Here is a 24,178-nt window from a genome sequence, read left to right as displayed (position 1 = left end):
TTTCAGAGCTGGCCTTCTTCACCTTGTAGTCGAAACATGTCTTCTTTATTTTTCTGTAGTCCTGAAGCACAATTCCATCCTCATGGTTTGAGCCAGTCCTACACGTAGTACTTATCAGGCAAATAGTCAATATTACATCCCATGCATGATGATTTTTCAGTGTTTCCAGCGACTCATCAGCAAGAAAGGCTGTTTGAACCGGTGGTTTCATTCAAAGACCAGTTCATTTGAATGTTGTCTTGCTTTTGTTATTATCATAAATCTGACGTTTATGGCTTTTGCAGGAATGGCCGATTTCCTGCAGTATCTTTTGCAGTGGAAAGATCAATTTTCTAACTTGAGATCTTAGGGTTAAAGACTTTTTGTACATTATATGGAAGTGAACCTAAAATGAGGGATTCATTTGGTTGCTATCATCATGCATTTCCTATCACAGATTTCTTCCTGTAATGTTATGTCTATTTAAATGTAAGGAATTTTCAGAAAAAGCCTTTTCATAAAATTAATTATCCAAAAAAAACTGCTATCATTTACTCACCTTAATGTTGTTCCAAACCTTTAAATTAAATGTTGAAGGATGTTCTTTTACTTTCACTGTTTTGTCAAAAGTTTTTTTTTAAATATGATCTTTAAATAAAGAAATGCATGCAGGTATGGAATGATCCCTTTAAAGCTGTGCCTCTTACAGCCTCTAGCTATTTTTCCAACAAATGTGCTTAATGAATGATGATGAGTTACTTAAATACTTCACTACAACCCTTGACCCTTGAAGCGAAAATATTTTAAAATCTAATTGTGTCTTTAAGAGATTTAGAGACGCCAAGTAGAAGTGTATGGCACTTTCTTTAGTAAAAGTCATAGTATCATGTTTAAGACCCCTAGCAAATAAGTTTGCAGAGACCACTTACCAATTGATGCTGCCATTTCCACTAAGCTGCTCTCAGGTGGCGGTTGTAATGTGAAATTGGTGTTGGAATCTTTCTGTGTATATCTCTGCTGGATGAGCCTGGTTTTGGAGAGGTTTTGAGAGCAGGGATCTTTTGGTTGAGCAGAGGTGAGATCTTTCTTCATGCTCATAGTGCCTCTCTAGATCCTCTTAGTTTGAGAGGACTGTGGATTATTGCACCTTAGGAAGTGTCATAGGTCTTTTAACCATGAAGTACATAGATCCCTGCTGAGGTCTAAACTGCCCTTATCCTCCAAACCTCAGTTAAACCAAAAGCACCGCCTGGCCTTATAAAAAGCTTCACTGCTTGTGATGGTTTGATTGGCCTAGATGTCGTAAAACACGTGTGTCAAGTGACTCTTGCCCAGTGGCAGGTGGCCCATCTTCAAATGTTTCAGAGGAGGGGTGGTTAATACTGACCAGATTGGTATCTTGCCTTGTCAACAGCTCCTTATAGTGATCCAGCAGATTGCTTTTCCCTGCTCTGGAGAAATCTACTTTGCTTTATGTTGGCGGTTTGCTCTTATGTCATGCATCAGGTATGGACAATGGCAAAGATCAAACAATTTTCCTCCCCCTTTCTCCTGAAAGATTCATCCCACTCTTAATTACTTCAGTACATTGAGACTCCGAAAGGCGATGACATCACCTCGCTGGCCTCTTGATATTGTACAGATCAGATCTGAATTAGACATACTTGATCTTTGGCCTGTAGTTTGGATGCATCAGCATAATAGATTTATCTTTGCAGGCCAGTCTTTTATTACTGTTATTATTATTGCTTGCCTTGTATTTTCACTTTGAGAGGTAATTGAAAGATTGTGTCATTTCTTAGCAGGTCTACACTGAACTTTGCAGGAAGTAGTTCTGCCCTTTTCCCTGTCCCTTGTGTGTCTATAAACTACTTCAGCTACTACTTCTTTTTTCAGCTATTGATAGAATTGGTGAACTCTTAACTCTTGTTTTTTTTGTGTGTGTGTACTGTAACTAGATCCGTAATGGAGTTTTGGGAATGTAGTCAGTGCGTTACAGATAAGATTGTAAATTAGATGTAATTAAGCTGTTTTATTTGGGTAAAACATGTTTCCACTGACAGTCAGATGGGTTGAGAGTCACAAGGAGTTCATCATGCCAGTAAGAAGTTAATTTATGCTGTGTTAATAAGACCTTTGTATGCCACTGTGTCAGATCAGAGCATGCAAGCCCCCTCCCCACCACTCCGGCTAATCAGAGGCTAATCGCTCAAGTGCGATAATGAATGAACAAATCATGTTTGTTGTCACTATTTGCAGCTGTGTTTACCATTATCATGGCAGATGTCACTCATTAAATTATATGTTACTGGAATAATAAAGTGAAAATACTTCAGTATTTTGTGAATTTAGTTTTTATTACACATTAACACCCTTCTAATTCCGTTTTAAAGTAGATGACAGGTAACACGTCCATTAACTATTTCTAATGAGATATTACAATTTTAAACAACTATTCTATGCTAATGTATTGTAAAATGCAATTTATTGCTTTGATGGCAAAGCTGAATCTCTGCATCATTACTCCAGTCTTCAGTGTCACATGATTCTTCAGAAATCATTCCGATATGCAGATTTGCAGCTCAAGAAACATTTCTTATGATCAGTGCTGAAAACAGCTGTGCTGCTTTATATTTTTGTGGAAACTGTAATAATGTTTTCCAGGATTTCAAAAGAATATAATTTATTCAAAATAGAAATATTTACAATAAACAATATTATAAATGTCTTGACTGTCACTTTTGTTGAATTTAATGCATCCTTGTTGAGTATTGTCAAGTATAGTAAGTATTATTATTACTTTTATTATTATTTTAAATCTTACAGACTGAAAGGTATTTTTTCTCTATTAAATGGAAATTCCATTAGTAACCTTTTTTTCAACTACCTTGCTTAAATAGTCTGGTAGTGAAAAATTAATTAAATGTACTAATATCAATATGAGATCATTCAAATTGCTTGCCTAGTATAATAATTCTATGAAAATGATCAAATATTTGTAAAAGTCTTGATTGTCTGTATATGGTCAGATGGCTTTGCAGTTCACGTTTGCCCTGCTGTGGGACAGACTGAAGCGGAGCTGATCTGTGGCTTTGCTCTCAGTGACCTGACCCCTGTGGATAACTGCCTGTAATTGAGTTTGGCTATCAGGAGGAAGTAGTCTTGTGAATGAGAACAGAGCGTTGTTTGGTAATGAGCAGTCAGGAGGAGAACAGAGTAGTGCCATGCGACCGGGCCAACACACTCTCATGGTAATTTGTAACTATTTTAAGTTATGGAAAATTCAAATGAATTTGTACAATCTCATTAGTACATTTTTGTATGATCTGCTTTGCAGATTTAGGAGTGGAACATCATGCTTATGTTTTTTTTTTAAGTCATACTTTCCATATAAATCACATCATGCAAATTCATATGAAATTTCATAAAATACTTCCATAATTATTTCAGAGGTAGTTGCCGTACTGATTCTGGGTTACATCCATGTTCTGTTCAAGATTTTCCTGATCTGTGACTTTTCTCCACAGATTTTAAAATGTGAAAGTCTCTCTTTCTCTGCTTCCTCTCAATTCCCCTCAAAAATGACCCTGAGAGTGACAGCCTGTTGGGGGGTAAGTGCAGTGTGTGGAAACAATGTGATGCTCCTTTTAGTCTGCCCCCTCCTTAGCGCAGTCCACGGGGGGACCACCAAGACCTCCTCAGTGGGTCCTTAGAGACAGGAGCAGCAACAAAGTCTCCGCCGGAGGACCTTCAGCAGAGGATTGACTGACCGTTGAATGAAAGAGAAGGGAGTTTTGACTGACAGAAGAAGAGCGGCAGATAGTGGCAACTTAACATGTTACTAGGAGAAGCTGCCCCCGCATTTGATTGAGCCAAAGCGTGTGAACCGCTCACAGGCAATGTGAGGAACGCTTCGGAAAGTGTCCCGGGGCGGGATTTGTGGGCTCTGACTCACCCTGAGTCATCGGTGCACTCTGAATGGGCAGATGTGCACAGACATGAAGAAAAAAGCCCCACACTTCTTTTGACATTGTTAGTGTAGTTTGTGGTTTTCCCTGAATAAATCTGGCACAGTACAGAGTGATTTCGGATGGGTGCTGTGTAAAATCTGGCCCTGTGTTTGTGGCTTTCCACACTTGAAGGCAGATACAGGCTGCCACTGAAGTTCCTTGTTAACACTTCCCATTTGCATGCTGTTAAATCGACACTCCCTGGGCTCCCAAACTTGGCTGGTGGGTCTGTTCCTGTTCCTTTGCATCCTGCTGGATAGGGACGGCATTGTAGGCAGTGTTTGTATCGAAGCAGCTTTTCTACACTTTTTTTGGGGGGGGGGGGGGGGGGTGGCTCTCTCTCCTTTGGATTTCTACGTAGTCTTGTCCAAGAGTTATCCCTCCGTTCCTTTCATTTGTCCCACTCTTTTCACCTCCCTATCTGCTCTGTGTGTGGGAAGCTTTCCAGATGATTTTTATACCAAACCAGACTGGTACAGCGAAGGCTGGTGTTTGCTCAAACCTTTCCTCCCATGGCTTTGTTATCAGGCATTAGCATGGCCAATATGTGCTGGAGTTGTCGAGCAGATACTGACTAGAGGCTTAAGCTTTGGATACAGTTTTCCACTGGGACATTCCCTTAACCTCATTCCTCTGCAGAACTCCCCATGTGTGTTATTTGAGAGCTGGTGGGTTTTTCTTTAGCTGGTTTCAGTCACATTGGTGTTGTTCCCCCAGCTGTGAGCAGCGCTCCGAGAGCTTCTCCCAAAGGGTGTTCCTCAATCAAATTAATACTTTTATTCTGGAAGTGGACATTGATTTGATCAAAAGTGACCGTAAATACTTGTATTATATTATTATTCAAATAAATGCTGTTCTTTTGAACTTATTCATCAAATAATCATGAAAAAAATACACCATGGCTTCCTCAAAAATATTAACCATCAACTGTTTTCCACATTGATAATTCTTGAGCAGTAGATTAGAAAATCAGAATGATTTCTGAAGGACCATGTGACACTGAAAAATGGAGTAATGATGATGATAAATTCAGCTTTGCCACCAAGAATAAATTACATAAAATATCTTCAAATGAAAAAGTTATCTTACATTGTAAATATTTTTCACAATATAGTCCCCCCCCCCCCCCCCCAAATAAATACAGCCGTGGTGAACAAATAAGACTTCTTTCAAAAACATTAAAAAAAAATTCCTGACCATAAACTTTTAAATGGTTGTAGAAGACATTAAACAAAGCAATATGAATGCCCAGACAAATACATAGTGTTGGTAACACTTTAGAATAAAGTTCCATTCATTAATGTTAGTTAATGCATTGTCATAAACCAATAATGAACCATTTTACAAGCATTTGTTATTTTATGAGCAGTTCATGTTCATTCATAATACATTTACTAATATTCATTTACACAATGTCAGGAATGTATTAGTGCATGTAAAAATATTAATAAATACAGTGAAAGTATTGCATAATCAACTAACAGTGAAAATGCATTAACAAAAGGGACCTCAGTTTTAAAGCATTACGGAAACGTGATGTGATTGTATCGTAACTGCCTTAATGTAAATCACTAATGATAATTTGACTATATTATGTCTGTGGTTTTTCTCCCGCCTCTCACAATCATTTGTGGGCTTTGGGCAGAAGCCCACCACTCTGGGAATGTTCCAGATTTCCTGTAATCCCTGCTAATTACTCGCACGGCCAACATCAAGCCTCCCCCTGATGAGCCTCAGACCAGGACGTTTCAGCCCGCTTGTATGCAGCCAGTTCGATTACCTAATTTCATACACATGTAAAAAAGCCTTTGGAGAGAATGGCGAATTGAGGTGGTGGTGTGTTTGGGCAGACGGGTGAAGGTGGTTAAAGAGATCCCTCGCAGACCTCCATCCCACCTCTGGCTCAAGTGATTTTTTTATTTTCCCCTAGTCTAGTTTGACTGTTCAGTTTGCCACAAGTCACTCAGACAGACCCTGGATAAATGTTTTTGAGGTGGGGCAAAGTCATAGTGATGATTTCACTGAAACAATGGAAGAGCGGCCTGAAAACCTTAAAATGGCCACATTTGATCTCCTTTCATTCTTTGAGAGCAGAAGATCCCCTTGTTGGTTGATTTATTGACATTCCTGTCCATATATAATATTCTTGATGGTCGAGATGTCAATCAAAAGCATAGTAAGTTTATCCTGGTGAAGGTTTACTCCTGCTACAGTCACTTATTGCCACCGCTATTCCCACCAACTTCACGGCTATCCAGTTTCCTAAGCCCAACAGGTATATCAGAATCATTGTTGCAGTGTTGTAGCTTTGAGGACTTGAAATATGATCTTTGGCCTGACCTCATCCTGGCCGTGGGCCCTCTTTTTCTCTGTCTTTCACCATCCCCTCTTCTTTCTTGTGCATTACTTCAATGCTTGTCCGTCAGTTTTGACATCTGGTGGTTTTCAGCCGCTCTTAGATGTCGGTTATAAACACTGACAGAGAATGCTTCGGGCTTCTGCTGCTTTGCTTTACCAAGGGGGATAAGGTGTAGGGCTCCTGCATTAAAACCTTTCATATGCTGAAGGTTAAGGTGATGTTTTGTTTTTAAAAAGTGGATTTTGAGAGTTAGGAAGAATATAAGTGTAAAAATTAAGGGGATCTAGACTTGGAGAGCCACACAATGAGCGGGTTTGTGGTTTCAGTCATATGCGGCTTATGGTGGGCTTGCAAATTTCCAAACAAGACATGCTTTGACCTAGATATAGCCCCCTTTTTGAACCTCAGATTGTTTGTGTGGATCTTCTACGGCAGTTTGAAGTTAAAAATCTCTGTTTGGTCTGTTCTGTACTGTAGGAGACTATAACACAGACAGAGAGATATACAGAGTTGAGTTGTGTGGGAAATGCCCTTTTGGTGACTCTTTAAACACATTATGATGTACACATGTGCTCAACTAAAACTTAATGTGGTTGGATTGTTGAAAGTAGGTTTCTGTTGAAAGGACTGTTGAAACCTTTTTAATAGGTTTTTGTGTTGAATATTTAGAGCAATCATAATCGATTGCTCGTAAGCAGTTAATAGCCAGTTACCACTCTATTAAAGCAAAAATATTTCTATCATTTGCTAAAATGATCAATTAAGCTTTATTCACTTTTTCACACTTTTTGTTGCAAAGGGTAGCCAAGAGGTGGAACATTTCTGGAAACTTTTCAAAATACCTTGGAATATTCCAAAAAGTCTTGGAAATTTTCCAGAATTTATAACATTGTCATGAAGAATTACAAGGAAAGATGTGCTTGAGAAGAGCAACAAGTATTGTTTTATTACATTTTGATGAGGTGCATTGTGGCATTTTTCTTTTCCCAATGAAGGTATGAGACAAAAGTCTTTTAAAGATTTATTTTCTTGCAAGAAAAGGGCTACTTTCATAAAGCCATTCAGTGTTTGCTGTAGATTGCAACAGAGAAAATACCTTAATTCAGTATTTATACCCTACTCAAATCAGGATACTTCCATCTCAGCCAATCATAATGCATACTCAAGATGCCCATTTAAGGTGTCCAACTATGTCCCCTAGATATGTTTCTAAGTATTTTATGCAAATCATTTAAGAAGCTATGTCTAAAATTTCTCACACGCATGCACGCAAACACACACACACACACACACACACACACACACACACACACACACACACACACACACACACACACACACACACACACACACAAATAAATGTCCTGTTATCTCAGCTTATCGAAAACTCAAGCATACTGAAGCAAACTGAAACACTCAGAGAAAGTCTAAAGACCACTCTTTAGTACAGTGAAGCAAATAATACCAGTAATAATAATTATTCGGATAAAAATTGAATTTCCTCTACATGCATCATCCAAGGTTTACTACTTTGCATAACTGTCACGTTACAGCAGAGCTTTGGTTTGGGATTATTGATGTTTAAGGGTAAAAGTGAGTTTCCTGCAATCCCCCAAAGCGTTTGTTACCATTTGACCGATTATTTTAGGTAATGCATGTATTGTCACTGCTCAGCCAGGTCTGCAGTTTCTCACATTGGACCTTCCCACCCCCTGCCAACCTCTCCACTGTCTTTCATCTGTGTATGTCTTCATGCAAACATGTGCACAGATGTTCATTTTTGGAGAGGGATTGGGGATTCCTTCATTGTAGCATCCGAGTGAGCTGTGTCATCAGCTTTCATGTGTTTGTTTTTCCCCTTTTTCAACCCCCTCTTCCTTCTCATCTCATCATAGCCTGTACCTTTTGCCCTCTTTTTCCTCATGGGTAAACAAACGGTGCATTCCAGGCTGTCAGTGTCTCTGCTTTCATACAGATTCATTGTAATTTCTTTTATCGTATCTCTGGCTGAAGGTATTGGTTGGAGTTATGTAATTGCTTACAACTGAACATTGCTCAATTTCATGGAACCGGGTGTGTCCATTTCTTAACCACGTCCCTTGCTCAGTGGATGAATCAATTATATTAATTGTTATAATGTAACCTGTTTTTCAACAAAAATGCACCAAATTAAATCACAAGTCATTAGTGTCAATAAATGTGTCAACAAGTCAATAAATGTGATTTTGTAAAGTTTGTATTTGATAAATTTGAGCCAGTTAGTTGTAGTCAAATGGTCATGGGACTTCATATTTCTAGTTTATCTATTTTTTTCTCTTTTAAATACTCATATTAGATATTAGATATTAGACTGCCCTCTAATAGTCAGTTAACCATTAGTCGACAAAAAGGGGCTAAGTCGATCAAGATTTTATTAGTTGCTTAGTCTCAGAAAATAAAATTGAAGTCACTGCGACAGACAGATCACTAACATCTGGTCTATCTGGACTATCTGGTCTATGGGGTAAGTACACTAAATTAGTCAGGACATGCAAACGTTTGTCAAATGTGGCTTATCAAATGTCTACTTTAAAACTAAAACAAAAAACTATATTTTCAGATGTTATCTAAGCCTTATGAAACATGCACGTCCACTGTGGAGATGATGAGTCAGTGTCGTTGACTTCCTCACTGCAGAATTACTATAATTATAAGACAGTCCTCTTGCAGTTTTTTTCCCTGGCACATTCATGATCATTACTTCTGTGGTGCGCATTGGCAAGTTTTATGCATGCGCTTAAACACTGATTGGCTATAGGCAATTAAAAGCTCATTATTATGAATTATTTGGTTTATTAGTATATACATGTGACTAATTGTTTTAAATGAGCAACTGCTAGTCCATCAGAAACATCTTTAGTCGAGTGCAGCCCTAAATCAAAACCTATTAACTTTTTTACACTTATCTTTGGGTCAAAACTCGATTTTCTCATCACCATGTTGTGCTTGTCTAGTTTCGCCCATGAGATCTGACTCTGCTCAGCCATGAACTGACTTCCATGAAGTTTGTATTAGAATCTTCACACTCCAGCATTCATGAAAGCACAATATAAGTAATGAACAACGGAGATTCGCCGATTCCTCTGTTAAACTCCAAACATGCAGTGTCCTGACTTTTAATGAGTCGGTGAAAGAGCCGTTGCAAGTTAAATGATTCACAATGAGGTGACCTGGGAAGTGGTGTAGGCAGGGAGCTTTTGTGAGCAGAGACAAAGCTGGAGACGGCACACTGGGGCGGGAGAGGGAGACAGACCCGGAGTGAGAGGCCGGAGTGATGTTGTGGAATCTCCCCAGGGACTTCTGGGTAAATGTTCATGGATGGCAGCCTTTTGGAATGCTTACCAGTGGGGAGTTTTAATTGGCCAGAGGCCCTGCTCTGGTTTAGCAATCAGAGATTGACTGGTACAAAAGGATGAGAGCTTGTGGGTGATCACTCAAGTGTGTACATCAATCTAACATATGTGTGTCTCACTGCACCGATTCAGAGTTTTTGAGGATTTACGTGGTATTAAGGCTCCCTGCCTGCCCGGCATCATACCTTACATCTGGTTTGTGTTTTGTGTAGTCTTGATGTTGCTGTGGCTAAGTGCACCACAGAAGACCAGGAGATGGTTTAACTGCTGTGCTCTTTCCCTGGTTAATGATCAAACAACCGTCTAGACTCATAAGCCTGTTATTAAGAGTCAAACGTTACGGCTCAGTAGTATACGATCGGGACCTTGACTTTAGATGAAAACAACCATATTGCTTTGTTTTTTGCGCATTTACTTCCTCTTCATTAACCCACGTTCCATCTGAAAAGAAAGTGTTGGTGGTTTGGTGTTTTGACAGCTGTGTGGGAGAGCTTTTAATCCCTGATTAATTTAAGGAAGCTTCATTTCTCACACATGCTTTTCTTAGCCTTGTGGCAGACTGCCATGTGTCTTCAACTCTAATTCTCCTCAGCTGAAACTCCTAATCTCTGAACCATTTCAAAGTAAATTTTGAGTGCTTGTTTTATACGATTAGAATGAAAAAGCTCAGCAAGAAGTGGATTTAAACATTTCTGTGGGCCCAAATCATTTTTTGAATTAGATTTATGTGAATTCAGAGTGCAACCAGATGTATGTAGCACTGACTGTAACTCTTGTTCTAAGATGTTTCTACTGAAACAAAGGTAGTTGGCATTAGATACTTTTTTGGTATGTTAGCACGTCCTTCAGTGCAACATGAAGTAGTCCATCTTAAACTGTTTGTTAAATGTAATTCTAATGCTGTTTTTATGAGCTTACATTAACTGAGAGACTGTGAGGAATATTAATATTTTTAAAGTTGCGATGTAGCCGAAATAGAAGACCTTTTGTTCTGTCTATCATTTGTTGATTAGATGAAGGCAGATTGGCTAGGCTAAATCCAAGTTTAAAGTCCACTGCGATAAAGGGCAGGGTTAAAGCACACTAAACAATTGGAGAAGTCAAGCATACATTTTAAACATTTTTAAGCTAAATTTAAACTTATGCCTGGATCAGTTGTTCACAATAAGCTTTTAGGAAACAGATAATGGCAACTTTAAAAATGTATTGTCACACTGCAAGACCATTTCAAATGTAGGTAGAGTCATAAAAAAGTAAATAATAATTTCTTAAAATATGCATTTTCCATGAACCCTAAAGAAATTCATGGACGTGTTTTGCATCAACTGACCCATAAACTACTGTTGAACATTTGTCACGTTTTTGGCTGCACTATTACCTTTGTTAAACCATTATTAACCATTAACTATTTGAAGGTGAAGGAAAAGTCTCCCTAGTCTAAACTTGTTGTCCTGTTGTGAATTTAAATGTAATATTTTAGCCAAACCGTGATTTGACAGTGTTTTTTTATGTCTATTCACTCTGTGTTGCTTCCTTTATTTCGGCCTTACCGGACACAAGGGCCATAGTTTGCTGAATGAGCCATGTGTCCCCGCTTGGCTGGACTGTACCGTATTATAACAGGGTTTCCTGTCCTGCACAAGTGTCAGATGGGCCTCTTGGTGTGGGATATCCTGCTCGTTAACTCAGTTCCTCATTATTATGACACTTGCCCCATAGGGCTGCAGAGAGATGTTTCTATCAAAAGATATCGCTCGTAACTCCAGATTAAAGACCAAAAGGGTTCAGCACCACTTGTTCCAAACGAAGTCTGGTTCGTGGCCTCTGCGGACGGATCAACCAGATGGAGCAACCTACTATAGAAAATGGCCAGCTTTGGATCAGTAGTGTAGCCTGTGAATGTAGCCTCAGAAGACCAGGGGTTAGTTGGTGCTCTCCGTGGAGCAAGAGGAGGATATATCAGGAATGGGAAGGGGGGCTGGATTAGAAAAACATCACTTTAATTGTAGGTCAACAGACCTGTGAAGTGATTTTTTTGCTAATGTTTTCATAGTGTTAGACTTGAGGAATGTATCCTTGAGCACAGACCCCGTAAACAGCATCAACAGAACACGCACGAGTGCATATTTGGGGAAAATAGAACTTTCTTTGCTATTTTGAATCAGAGATTGATCTATGTAGACAAATTCTAAGGTTCATCAAGTTCTTTTTTGGGGAGTAAGTGGAACAAGTGGGTCATTATAAATACATCATGGTTATGATGTCAGAAATATTTGGCTGCATTTAAACTGGCACAAAAAATCTGATTTGTTTGCTCACATCTAATACAGATCGGATTTTGTTGTGTAAAAGAAAAAATCAGCATGAGATACAATTTTTTTTTTTTTTGCATCCGAATACTGGTGTGCTGTAAGCACTTTGAAATTGAGATTTATACATCATCTGAAAGCTGAATAAATAAGTTTATAATTTGTTAGGATCTGACATTTTTTGGCCAAGATATAATGGTTTGAAAATCTGGAATCTGAAGGTGAAAAAAAAAAATCAAAATTTTGAGAAAATTGCCTTTTAAGCTGTAAAGATAAATTTCTTATCAATGCATATTACTAATCAGACATTAGGTTTTAATATATTTACAGAAGGATATTTACAAAATATCTTTGTGGAACATGATCTTTACTTAATATCCTAATGATTTTTGGCATAAAAGAAAAATCAGTCATTTTGACCCATAGAATGTATTTTTGACTATTGGTACAAATATACCCCAGCGACTTAAGACTGGTTTTGTGGTCCAGGGTCACAAACGGTCCTGCCCCAAATGCATGGCATCAGCTGAGCCTGATCTTAAAACTCCAACAAACATAGCAATGTTTTTGATAATGATAATGATAGTGTTTGAGGGGAACCTTCTCCAGAAAATCAGCCTATAAATTGTTTGCTTTTAGTTGAAGCATTATAGTTTCTTTTGAGTATTTTATTTTAACATCCAACAATAATCATATATTTCAGCTTTAATTGTAGGTACAACAGCAAAACTGCCTTATCATCTTTAAGGGTTAGTGAAAGAAAAAGTAGTCATTAAAAACTGAAAAATTATTGTTTATGGTGCCCTGAAACAAGAAACCTTGACTAGCCTGATAAGTACACTAAAATAGAAAAATAAAGGCCGTTTTTTTGTTTCAGTGCTGCACTGCAAGTGCCAATAGTGATCATACGCACCGGCCAGCTCTGCTGTCATTTCCATTTAGCCGTCCCACATTTATTCCGAGTCTCTGAAAGGCATCATTGTGCTGGCAATAGTGTTGTAAACTTGTCATGGCAGTGTTTGAGAGATGCTGGATTGGATTGGGAGAGAAAGAGAAAGTAATTCCCCTCTTTATAACCACCATATGAGTAGTTGCTCTGTAATAATGGGTTCCTGTTACAGTTTTCCCATTTGAATACGCACCCATTGCGGTTGGAACTGCACAATGAAAACCCGAGGAGTTGTATCTTTTACCTTCTCTACAACTCCATAAATAGAGAGCGCCAGCTGTTTCCTCATGAACAAGATGCCAGTTGTGGCCTCTCATACTCGTTGAGTGAACCAAAGTATTTAAACTTGAGGCTCGAATTTAAAGCTCGATTTTAATAAAGAATCAGTGCTAACGGTGAACAAGTCTAGGTGATATAGCTCAAATAAAAAATGGTCTAGTTCGGTCTCTATAGATATTTCTTCTGTTTGTTTATTTTTTCATCAAAGTAAATGTCAAATGTTTAATTTTAGGTTAAACACTGGAAAACATGGCTTGGTTTTTATTTATAATTTCTAAGAATAAATGTACACTTTTTTTATTTAACCATTTGTCCACAGCTATCAGTTGTAACTTTTTTCACTAAAATGTTTTAATTTAAAAAGTGCCTCTTAGGCACTTCTGAATGCAAACAAATAGTTGAGTTTCATTGAAATGGGCGGTTTAAATTACCCAGCTCATTCTGGCTTTTGAAATTTACACCAAAAGGCTTTATTTGTAGATTGTGGCACAAGGAAAGATTGTCAATTTTTTTTTACAATATTTAGTTACATCAGACTTGTGCAATGAAATGCACTTTTGGAAACTTAATGGTGAAATAAAAGATAATCATTTTGCTTTCATTTTACATTGCCAGCAAATATATTGTAAAAACTCAATATCACCCAGCGCTATTGATTAACGAAAGTGAAATATAAAACGGTGTTGTCTGGCTCTTGTTGGTTTTGTAAAGCACTGTAACTCTTAAGTAATTGAATGTTTTGTGTGCTTCATAAATGCTTTAGAGCTGTTGCGTGATGTCATACTTGTTGATATCAAGGCCCTTGTCCTTTCAGGCTGGTAGACAGAATTCAGGATAGGACGATTGTCAGGAGACATTGTGAAAGCTGTCCTTCCTCCACCCTGTATTCATGACTCTGTAAATGAAGGATGGACTGTCCAAAGATAGCCTCAGGCCACACAAAGAGAGGAGTGCTGAGATCTGTCTTCATGCAGATGGTGTGAATACAGGAGAGTGCATCAGCAAGGACATGTCTGAACATGAAAGGCACATTCTGGAGGAGACAACCATATAATAGAAAGGCTATGATTTTGAAATCAAATATCTAGCTCTGCCTTTTATCCCATTAAAACCGCTCTCATCTCGAAGCTAATAGCTATGCACGAGCGTCCTCTGCCAAAAGGAGGGAGTGTACTCGTTAAATGCTCATTCCACAAAGGTTTCAAGCAATACTCATTTGGAGCATTTCCCCTCAAGGTTTGATGTTTTATCCCCATCTGCAAGTTGTTGTTATCTCTTATGAAAACTAGCCAAAACAACACATCTGATTTAGTTGGGTCGGGCTGCCTCGAACCCCAGGCCACACCAGAGAAAAAGCTTCTTGTCAAATATAGGGCTGGGTAAAAAAATAGATTTTTCGATTAATCGTTTTTTAAAATGTGGTCGATTCAAAATCGATTCTCAAAGGCCATGAATCGATTTTTTTCCATATTTATTTCCACAGACATTGAACGTAAGATTGGCGTTAATCTAATTACAAATTTTCTCCACTAGATGTCACCCTCTTATGTGCCTTGTGCGATGTTACCAACGAACCCGTCATTCATTCATTCAGTGCTTAAAGCAGTGGTTCTCAACCCGTACCCCCTCACGAATTCAAATGCGGCCCAACATATGCTGAACACACACACACACACACACACACACACACACACAAAACTTTTGCAATTCACTTGAAGTTCAAGCAAATAGAAACACCATATACTACGCAGCAATCATCGTTAATTGAAGAAATGTGGCAAAACATCTCTGGAGAGAACCTCATATTATTAAATTCGAAAGTGCTTTCCATATTTGGATCAACATAGGCTACATTTGTGAACGCACATTTTCTGCAATGTCGTGCAAAGTCATGCTCCCGTGCGCGTCTTACGCCATCGGAGAGTGTGTGCCGAGGCTCTGAGCAGACGACCGCGTGGACAGGTGCGCGTGGTCAGTAGTCTTCAAAAGCACAATTGCACATGTTCAGGCAGTGTGAAGAAGCCCATTGCCAAACGAACCTGTGCAATCTGTCAATAAAGAATATAAAGACAGTGATGTGCAATGATTCTGGGCAATTATTTGTTCACATGTTTGTTGCAGAGTGGACCATCAGCGTACGCTTTCGGAAGTATAAATGGAAGAAGTCTGCGTCTGCGCTGACCGTGTCTGCGTCCGGATTGCTCATACAGAAAGTATAACACAGGCTTTACAATCGCAACTTCATTGTGCTTTTACTACATCGAGCCAAATTTCACAAAATTGTATAGCTCCCGACAGAGTCAGGTGTAGTTGAATTATTTATTTCAATGAATCTAATCGATTAGATATGATAATATTTAGGCTATAATATTATAAATCAGGTTGGTTTGTATTGATGACGTAATGTGCGTGCGGCCCGCGAGACTTGTACTTGGACCATAATGCAGCCCGTTGGAAAAAAAGGTTGAGAACCACTGGCTTAAAGGGTTTCAGGTGCTTTGTCGACGTTGATGCCACCTTCAGATAAAAAGTCAGAGGTATGGAAGCATTTTAGATTTCGTAAGCAAGACGACGACGATAGTGTTGTGGACTGTTCACTGTTCTTTTTTATACATATAGTATTTGTATTAAATCTATATTCATTGACTTGAATCGAGTATAGAAAATAGATCTTAAGATCTTTGCCCGAACCCGAACCCGATCGGACTTCATTTCGATTCAGGCTTCATTTATATAATTTTACACGGGCTCGGGCTTGTACGGTAAATGAGCGGTCATGTAATGTGTTTCGATTAGCGTGAGAAAGATGCGAAAATGTATGCTAAGTAGTTGAAACAGAGGCTTGCCTCTGACGATTACGTTTTGGTAGCACCAGCAACTAAAGCAAAGTCTGAGGTTTGGAAAAGTTTTGACCTTGTTTGTAATGGGAATCCTCGAACAATGAGCCAGAGGGTTATATTGCTGGACGCACCATCAGTGAGCGCAGGAACGCGCTGAAGACATCTACAGTGGATTCAATCATTTTCCTCCACAAAAACACTTAGGCCTTACCTAATCTTGGTGAGAAAATGTTTTTCAAATAATAACTAAATATTAATTGAGTCTTAAATGCATAATGTAGACAGGGTAGGCTATATAAGCTAATGTTGGCATTATTATTTTATTATGTCAGCTGCTATGGCGAAGCAAAGCCGGCAGAGCCTTTATCTTAATTAATTTTGTTATTGCCAAATACCCATCTTAATTTAGATTTTTTCTTAATTAAATTTTTTTAAGAAAGACTTGTTTTTATTGGTGCGTTGGCCTGTTTATATGCTAAATAAGCCTATGCTATTTATAGAGTGCTGAGATATTACATTGTTACAGAGGACTTATTTTATTTTTTTGTTCAAACTTCCAAGTGGCCTATTACGTTAGTCATGTATAAATTGTTAAAACATGTATAAATGACTCATTCCTGACAATAGGCAAAAGAGCTGTGCGTGCATACATTTGAATAATGTTGGCTTGTAAATGGGTTCGGGCTTTTAAAAAGCTGTCAATCAAAATGTACTTGTCGGGCTCGGGTCCTGTCGGGCTTAACTTTTAAGGCCCGATTGCAGCCCTAATAAGAAAATTGAATCGAAAATCGAATCGAGAATCAAAATCGAATCGATTTGAGAGCTTGTGAATCGAAATCAAATCGATCTGGAACATCTGAATCGATACCCAGCCCTAGTCAAATAGCAGTTCCCCTTCTTCTGAGGTTACTAAAGCTTGTGTAAAGATGGCTCTGGTGTTGGGATGTCAGCCATGTTGTTTTGTAGTCAACTCTCATGGGAGTGTGTGAATCATGTTGTCACTTTCATTATAAATGTCTCCTGTCACTTTTTTGCGCCTTAAAACTAAATTTTAAACAAGCAAAATGTATTTTCTTCAGTTTTCTACAGTAAAGTTAGCTTAAACCTCTTAACATTCAGGTTTTGACATTTTCAAGATTACAAAATCATCCACTGACTGACATTTTTCATCTTAACAATTCAAAATAATATGGGCAATTGAAACTACTAAATTTCATTTTTGGTATTTGAAATAATATATAAATATTAGATGAAAAATTTTATTTTCAGTTAGTTGTCAAGGCAAGATTTCTCTAACTAGAACAATGATGATTCGTCATAACCACCTGAAATGTGTTATTGACACTCATGCAGGAATGTGGAAATTGACGCATGTGTTTTATAAGGCAGAAAACAGTGAAGCCCATTACTTTCTTTTGGCAACAGCATGATGATGTGGTGGCCAGAGCAATTTATAGTGACGGCCGGCCTGAAATAATCCCCCGGAGAATTTATGACTTCTGACTCCGAGGGTCCGGCCTGTGATTGAGTGTGTGTGTGGGTGGTGGGTCTGCTGGTCAGTCCCTTGCAGGGTCACAGTGCATGGCCTGTCTCAGAGGAGTGGCTGTTAACCTTTGACCTCTGTGGTTAATCCTGCTGGCTAGCGGCGTTGGGTTATGTGGGGTGATGTCTGTCTGGGGCCAGGGGCACATCGTGGTTGGGGCAGAAGGAGAGAGGGGAACGGTGGGGGGGCATCAGGACTAATCTGGGTTTTGTCCACAGGGCAGTTTCCATCCCCTCATCCGTCAGCAAAACAGAATATTCTTGGGCCTCCAGAACAGCAATAGGAAGTGACTTATTGGAGACAGTAATAACAAATCTCTTTTTCAGATTTATAGTCAGGTGCTTTAGTCCTAAGGATCACATGGAAATGGATCTTATTGCTGTCAAAAAGTTTGGCCTTGTGTTAAAGCAACATGAAATCACAAACCTCCCTTTTGCATTTGTCTGCCAATATTAGCCTGTGCATGCAGCCATATTGAACTCTTAAAAGATGGGTGTATTGATTATAAATGTATTGAGTAAAACATGCAATATGGTGACTGTTGGTTTTAGCAGGCTGATGTGTCAACTTTGGCATCAGCAAATGACACACTTAATAAGTTTTGGATTACATATTAACTCAAGGCTGTATTTTTATGCAAAGCTTAAAATTTGTTACTATAATTACGTTTTCCCTGCGTTGATTGTTTTGATTAGTTAATGGTCTGTATTGAAATGGTTAAAGGTTCAAAATTGTTTTCCCTGTTCAGTAATTTGCAAAACCTTTACATTTGGTTCCATTTTCTGTGTTTTTAATAGAATTTTTGCTTTGCTTTTTTAGGTTAGGTTCTCTCTCTCTCTCCAAATGCCCTTATACAAAGAGCTGTCTGTTGGGCTGAGATATGATGTACAGGTCTTGTATGTACCTGATGCCAAGTGTGTGAAAATAAGTGAGTGATTTGGACGAGGTCCCAGTTGAGTTGAGGGTTACAGCTGGTCTGGGGCCCACGGCAGGGTAAAGGTGTTGCTCTTTTTTAGCTTTACAAACTAATTCCTTAAGACTCCTTATGTATAAAGCCGTAACTTCTGTTCATATATTTTTTGGGGAAATCTGCTTCAATGCAGGATTGATAAGGGCATTCGACACCCCACTGATATCTATTAAAAAGCAGACCGTTGCCATGCACAAGATGCCCCATCCCTCACATTAACACACGCTGCCTCTCCTTCCTGCTCCGCCTGTGTAAAAAAAGCCCTGGCTGTGGTCAGTGACAATTCCTCTTGGATATTTTGTGAGATGGTGATTATTTGTAAGCTCTCAACAGCTCCTCACTTTTCACCCACGCCAATGTTTTCAGCAGATGCTCCGATACGAGTCATGTCACAGATATCGTAGTGCACATGACAGAATGCACTGCGCCTGTTTATAGACAGAGTAGGGTCAACCCAGGGGTGAAGTAACCATTATATGTAGTCGCTTTTCAAAATTTAGATAATATTCTTCCACTTTGCTGGCCAAAATCTAATATAAAAATTGTTTGGCTGCTGTGCAAAATAAATTAAAATACATGTATACTGTTTGCGTCAGTGCTTTCATTCATTAGATTGATCAATCAATTGAATGGTTCTAATCTGTTTTTCAATAAATCACTTATGACCATTGGGTGAGCATTGTCGTCTAATTATTATTCATGCGCAATGCTGATAAGAATCTTTTCAGATTGTTCTTGTGCCCCGATAATCCCTCACAGGAACACTGACCTTCAAAATCATCTAAATTTCAGTTAATAAATATAAAATGCATGGAGTGAAATGTATAGCCACACTGAGAAATGGCCTCGGTTTGCAGTATGCTGTCCAAGGTGGCCAGTGTCGCTGAACAGCAGCATGGGTAGCCAAACCGCTGGTCAGAGTCCCATCCACTGAAAGGACCCTTGTGTTCTCTTGAATTCCAACAACTGCATAAAAAAACAGAGAAAAACAAAACATTATTGCAGCTGCGACTGCACAGTGCGCCCTTCTCACACTCCCCATGTTAATGTGACGCCTTGTTTAATCCAGCCGCTCGCTGTCCATCTGTGCCATTCACTTGACGACTGCAGTGCAGACTTGTTTTCTGAATGGGCGAATCACGAAGAAAGCCCAGGTTTCCTTAGAAGTACTGAAACATGCGTCCACAGGGTCTTGAATATTCAGTTTTTGCTTTTTGTCTAGGATGACTGTGGCTTGTCAGCTCACTTTATACTGTAAGCACTTTGTGTTCAGTTCTGTTCTTTGTATTGGAAATGAGTTTGACGTTAGGTTTTCAGCTTTCAGTTTTCAAAACGTCTAGACATAATTCAATAAAGAATTAGTAAATAAAAGGACTTGCTCTGTAACATTTAAGATTCAAGAGCTTTATTGGCATTGTAAAACAGCTGTATGTTGTCAGTGTTATATTACATTAAGTGAGGTCCAAATGTCTGAGACCACTACTAGAAATGCCTTTCATTTACAAATTACATGGCTTAGCAGTGAAACGTTGGTTTATCTATACTATAATACAATTATTAAATACAATAAATAAATTGTAAAGTATATTGTTGTAATTAAATTGTATAAAGGCAGTAAGAAAAAAAAAGTTTTGTTAGACTGTTTACATTTGGTAACCTTCTCTCTGTTTGCCTTTTCCAGGAAATCATCTGAAGGTGTGTCCTCAAGGTTTCTCCTGCTGTACTCTGGAGATGGAGGAAAAACTGAGTCAGCAGAGCCACATGGACCTGAAAGCCCCCGTTCATCAGCTCAGCTCCAACCTGCGGAAAACCTTCACCCAGAGACACCGTCACTTTGACCGTCAGTACAGCTCTTACACACAATCACGCATGCAAATCTACCAAATCCAACTGTTTTGCTTGTCATTTGCATTCAAATGAGTTGCGATATTGTCTGTTAATCAGTTGTTGATCCGCTCACCCTGCCTTTCCATACACTGCTACAGCTAGTTTGACAGACACCCCCGACTGCCAGACACAGTCTATACATCCATTTCTCCACCTGTCCCTCAACATCCCACTGTCATCTGCCATACACCCGTGTGCGTGCGCACTCTCATGCTTGCAGACAGACCACACACACACATGCAGAGGCCTGGCTTCCTCTCTGCAGTGCATGTGGCAGTGAACATAGGCTGGGAGAGAGGGATCAGGTTTCCCCAGTGCAGGGCAGAGGGGTGCATGGGAACATGCATCGACACTGCTGACTCGTTCAGGAGGGGAAAACCCCACAGATGCCATCTCACACACACACACACACAAAGACACACTCGCCTGGTTTATGATGCATGTTTTATTTGCTCCCTTCTCTTCATGCCATAAAAGTGTGTCAAATGAGGAAAAGTGAGACAGATTAGAGGCCTGGTCACATGTATCTGGATAGACCCAGTTCAAGTTCATCAAGGGAACATTTTAAGGAAAAACATCCCCCTGGGTAGCTGAAAGAGTTAGAATCCAGCCAGGAATGTATTGGGCTGTTGCCTCTGAGATGAAATGGTGAGATGGTGTTTGGATTGATGGTCAATGACTAGACAGACAAGGAAGGATAAATGAAGTGCTGTTGGCACATCTTCCTCCACTCACACACGATTTGTCACCCATTTGCTCTGAGCCACAGCTATTTCTAAATGAGACCCATGTTGACTCTCATGTGGCCATCCAATTTTACCAAAGCCTTGTGTCTCTGGCAGAGCAGCAGGGCGGTTTTAAATGGACTCAACACACTCTGTTTTCTGGCAAGTTCTGTGAGAGTTGGGGTGTGTTATGATGTAAATTTTTTATTACTATTGATGTTGTTTAATTAATAATAAATTAGGGATGCAACGATACCATTTTTTCAGAACAGATCCGAAAATCTGAGTGTATACATATATACACACACACACACACACACACACACACACACACACACCCACCCACCCACAACCTATAAAATGAAAAGACATTTCTTTTAAATGCCTTGAACAGTAATGAAGGCAGCAACATATGACTGCAGTAACCAAATTTGCACGCTGTTTGAATGCTGAATGGAGGATGGCAGACAGGGAGAAGAGTTTGTAAACTTGACTTAAATATTCATCTCTACTTCACATTAAACTATGGAACGGCTTCAGAACACTTGAAATATAGTGCACAAAATCATTATGGTGCTTTATAATCTTTTTGTGCTTTTCATGGGGCTTAAAAATAACAGAAAAGTATACGCACTACATCGCATTTGGATCGTTTTCGTCTGACCGATACCGATCTGGCAGAAAATGACAATATCGGAACCGATACGGAGTATCAGATCGATACATCACTATTAATAATAATTGTTGTTGTTCTATCAAAAGTAATTAATAATATTGATATAATCAACATTTTTAACAAGAAAAAATAGCATTTTTACTTATATTTACTAAATTGTATTAATGGAGTGTTTTTTAGAACAACTGTTTTGTCAATAATTATTATTATTAGCAACTTCATTAACAATTAAAAGTTAAGTAAAAAAATATTTGTAAAGATTTTTAATGTTAATGATATTAAAATAATATTTTTTTCTATCAGTAATTATCATTACATTAACAATAAAAATAAAAAATTACTGCATTTTTACTTAAAAACAAATCTTTTAATTTTACTATTTTTATTTTTTATTTATTATTTATATTATTATTATTATTATTATTTTATTCTTTTTTTTTTTTTTTACTGTTAGGTAAAAAATGTTAGCCTAATTGCCTTGTAAGTTGCTTTGGATAAAAGCATCTGCTAAATGCATTACTTTTTTATACTTGCCATTAGTATCATATTGGTTTCACTGTGGTTTTACGCATTTTTCTTTTTCTTGTCAGTGTTTAATAATAATAATAATGATAGACAGGTCTTTTAGGCACATTAGATTGGTTTATTATGCATTTATGTTTAAGTAGAATCTTGGTAGTGAAGTATCATCTTTTTACATCCTGTTGCGGAGGATGGGAACAGAATCCGAGGTGATGGCTTCCAGGGAACAATGATGGAAGTGAGAGGTGACCTGGTCGGCTCTCAAGATTGCTTGTTTGTGTGAATGTAAAAAGAAAGTGAGACTTCAGGGAGTAAATGGTAACAGGGATGGTGTGTATTGCAGCCAGATGTGAGCAGGAATGTGACGTGTCGGAATGCAGCAGTGGCCAGATCCGCCCGCCGCCTCTGCTCTTTTTTTTCTGCTGCTTTTTGTCCCCTATTCTCCCCATTTTCTCTCTGCCATAAGTCTGTTATGCCTTTCATTTCTCCTCCATCTCCAGGTTCTCAGGTCTTTTGAACTCTTACTGTGGGAATACACGCTGAATCGCCAGTCTGCGTAATATGTGCACTAGACCCTGGCATGTGACTTAATGAGCTAAACAGCCTTAAAATACCAGTAGCTTTTATGCTTGCAAACAAAGACACCCTCAATGCGTTCTTTCATTAAAACCTAAGTATTTTCTCCGCTTGAGAAATGTCTGTGTAAATGAGATCCCTTTGAGTCTCTTTAAGAGTGTAAAAGAGATTTTTGCTACAGCAGAAACAGTTTTTCCTCGTTTGCGCACAAACAGACGTTTCCTCTGCGCTAGACAGGCCTACAGGATGCAGAGATGAATGTATTTATAGTAGTTGGAGATTGTAATGAAGATTTAATGAATTACATGCAACTTGTTCAGCAGGAAATGTGGTAGAACATGTTCGCTATCAGCACAGCAGCTAGATGTCATTAAGATTAAATTAATTTAAGCACACACTCTTAAGTGAGTTTGGGTGCGTTTGCACTGGAAGCAGCCTCTGCTTTGAAAGCCTTGATGTTGGAGTCACGGGCAATTAAATCCCCTACCATAAATAGTTTTCCTCTAGAGTCTGGTGTGTTTGTTACTTCCCGTGTGTCCGGTCTGGGTCTGGGTGACCTTGTCTGGAGGAGCTGTGATTGCGCTGTAAGAATTAGGATTTACCCCCTAGCAAATTCTTATCCTTGATGCCTCTGCAGGGGGGTTGAAATGCCACAAGGACAGAAAGAAGCTGAGCAACTAATTGGCCCAAATGGGGAACAATTACTGCCTGGGATAAAGTAAAATCAAAAAGAGTTATCAAAAGGGGATGAGTAGAGGAATAAGCTAGTGTGGAGGGCGGGACAGCGAATAATGGATTTTCCCTCCTCCTAGATGTCTGAGGAACATGTTTGAGCACTCTGGGATTTGGGACCTTTGTTGAGTCCAAACACCATTTTCCATTCCTCCTCATAGATATTGTAATTCTCTCGGCGAGCATCCTCCCAGATAACTTTTCACACACATCTCTAAACCAGTTGTTTTAATAGAAAAATCAGAAGGGGAGGTGCGCAGCCTGCGCCTGTGTATCATAAAGTCTTTTAATGACGAAGTAGGATGCCTGAATAACGCCCCTCCAACTGTAACACTGGGTCCCAGAATCTCAGAAAATGTGTTGGGAAGTATGTAGAGAGGAAGTGGTGTGGGGGATGGTGGATGTTAAGTGACAAACTTTGCTTTATGCA

At 38.9% G+C, this 24,178-nt stretch overlaps 1 protein-coding gene across 1 annotated transcript in view; it reads left to right on the top strand.

The window, feature by feature from the left end:
- Positions 1-24,178, top strand: part of LOC132113591 (glypican-6-like) — a 38,577-nt gene that overhangs the window by 3,414 nt on the left and 10,985 nt on the right. The window contains exon 2 of the mRNA XM_059521431.1: positions 20,312-20,470. Coding sequence (XP_059377414.1) covers positions 20,312-20,470 — 159 coding nt within the window. The remainder of the gene's footprint in view (positions 1-20,311; positions 20,471-24,178) is intronic.

Source organism: Carassius carassius, chromosome 33, assembly GCF_963082965.1.
Source record: "Carassius carassius chromosome 33, fCarCar2.1, whole genome shotgun sequence".
Lineage (NCBI taxonomy): Eukaryota > Metazoa > Chordata > Actinopteri > Cypriniformes > Cyprinidae > Carassius > Carassius carassius.
The sequence above is the reverse complement of the archived record's forward strand: the minus strand, read 5'-3'. Positions and strand labels throughout refer to the sequence as shown.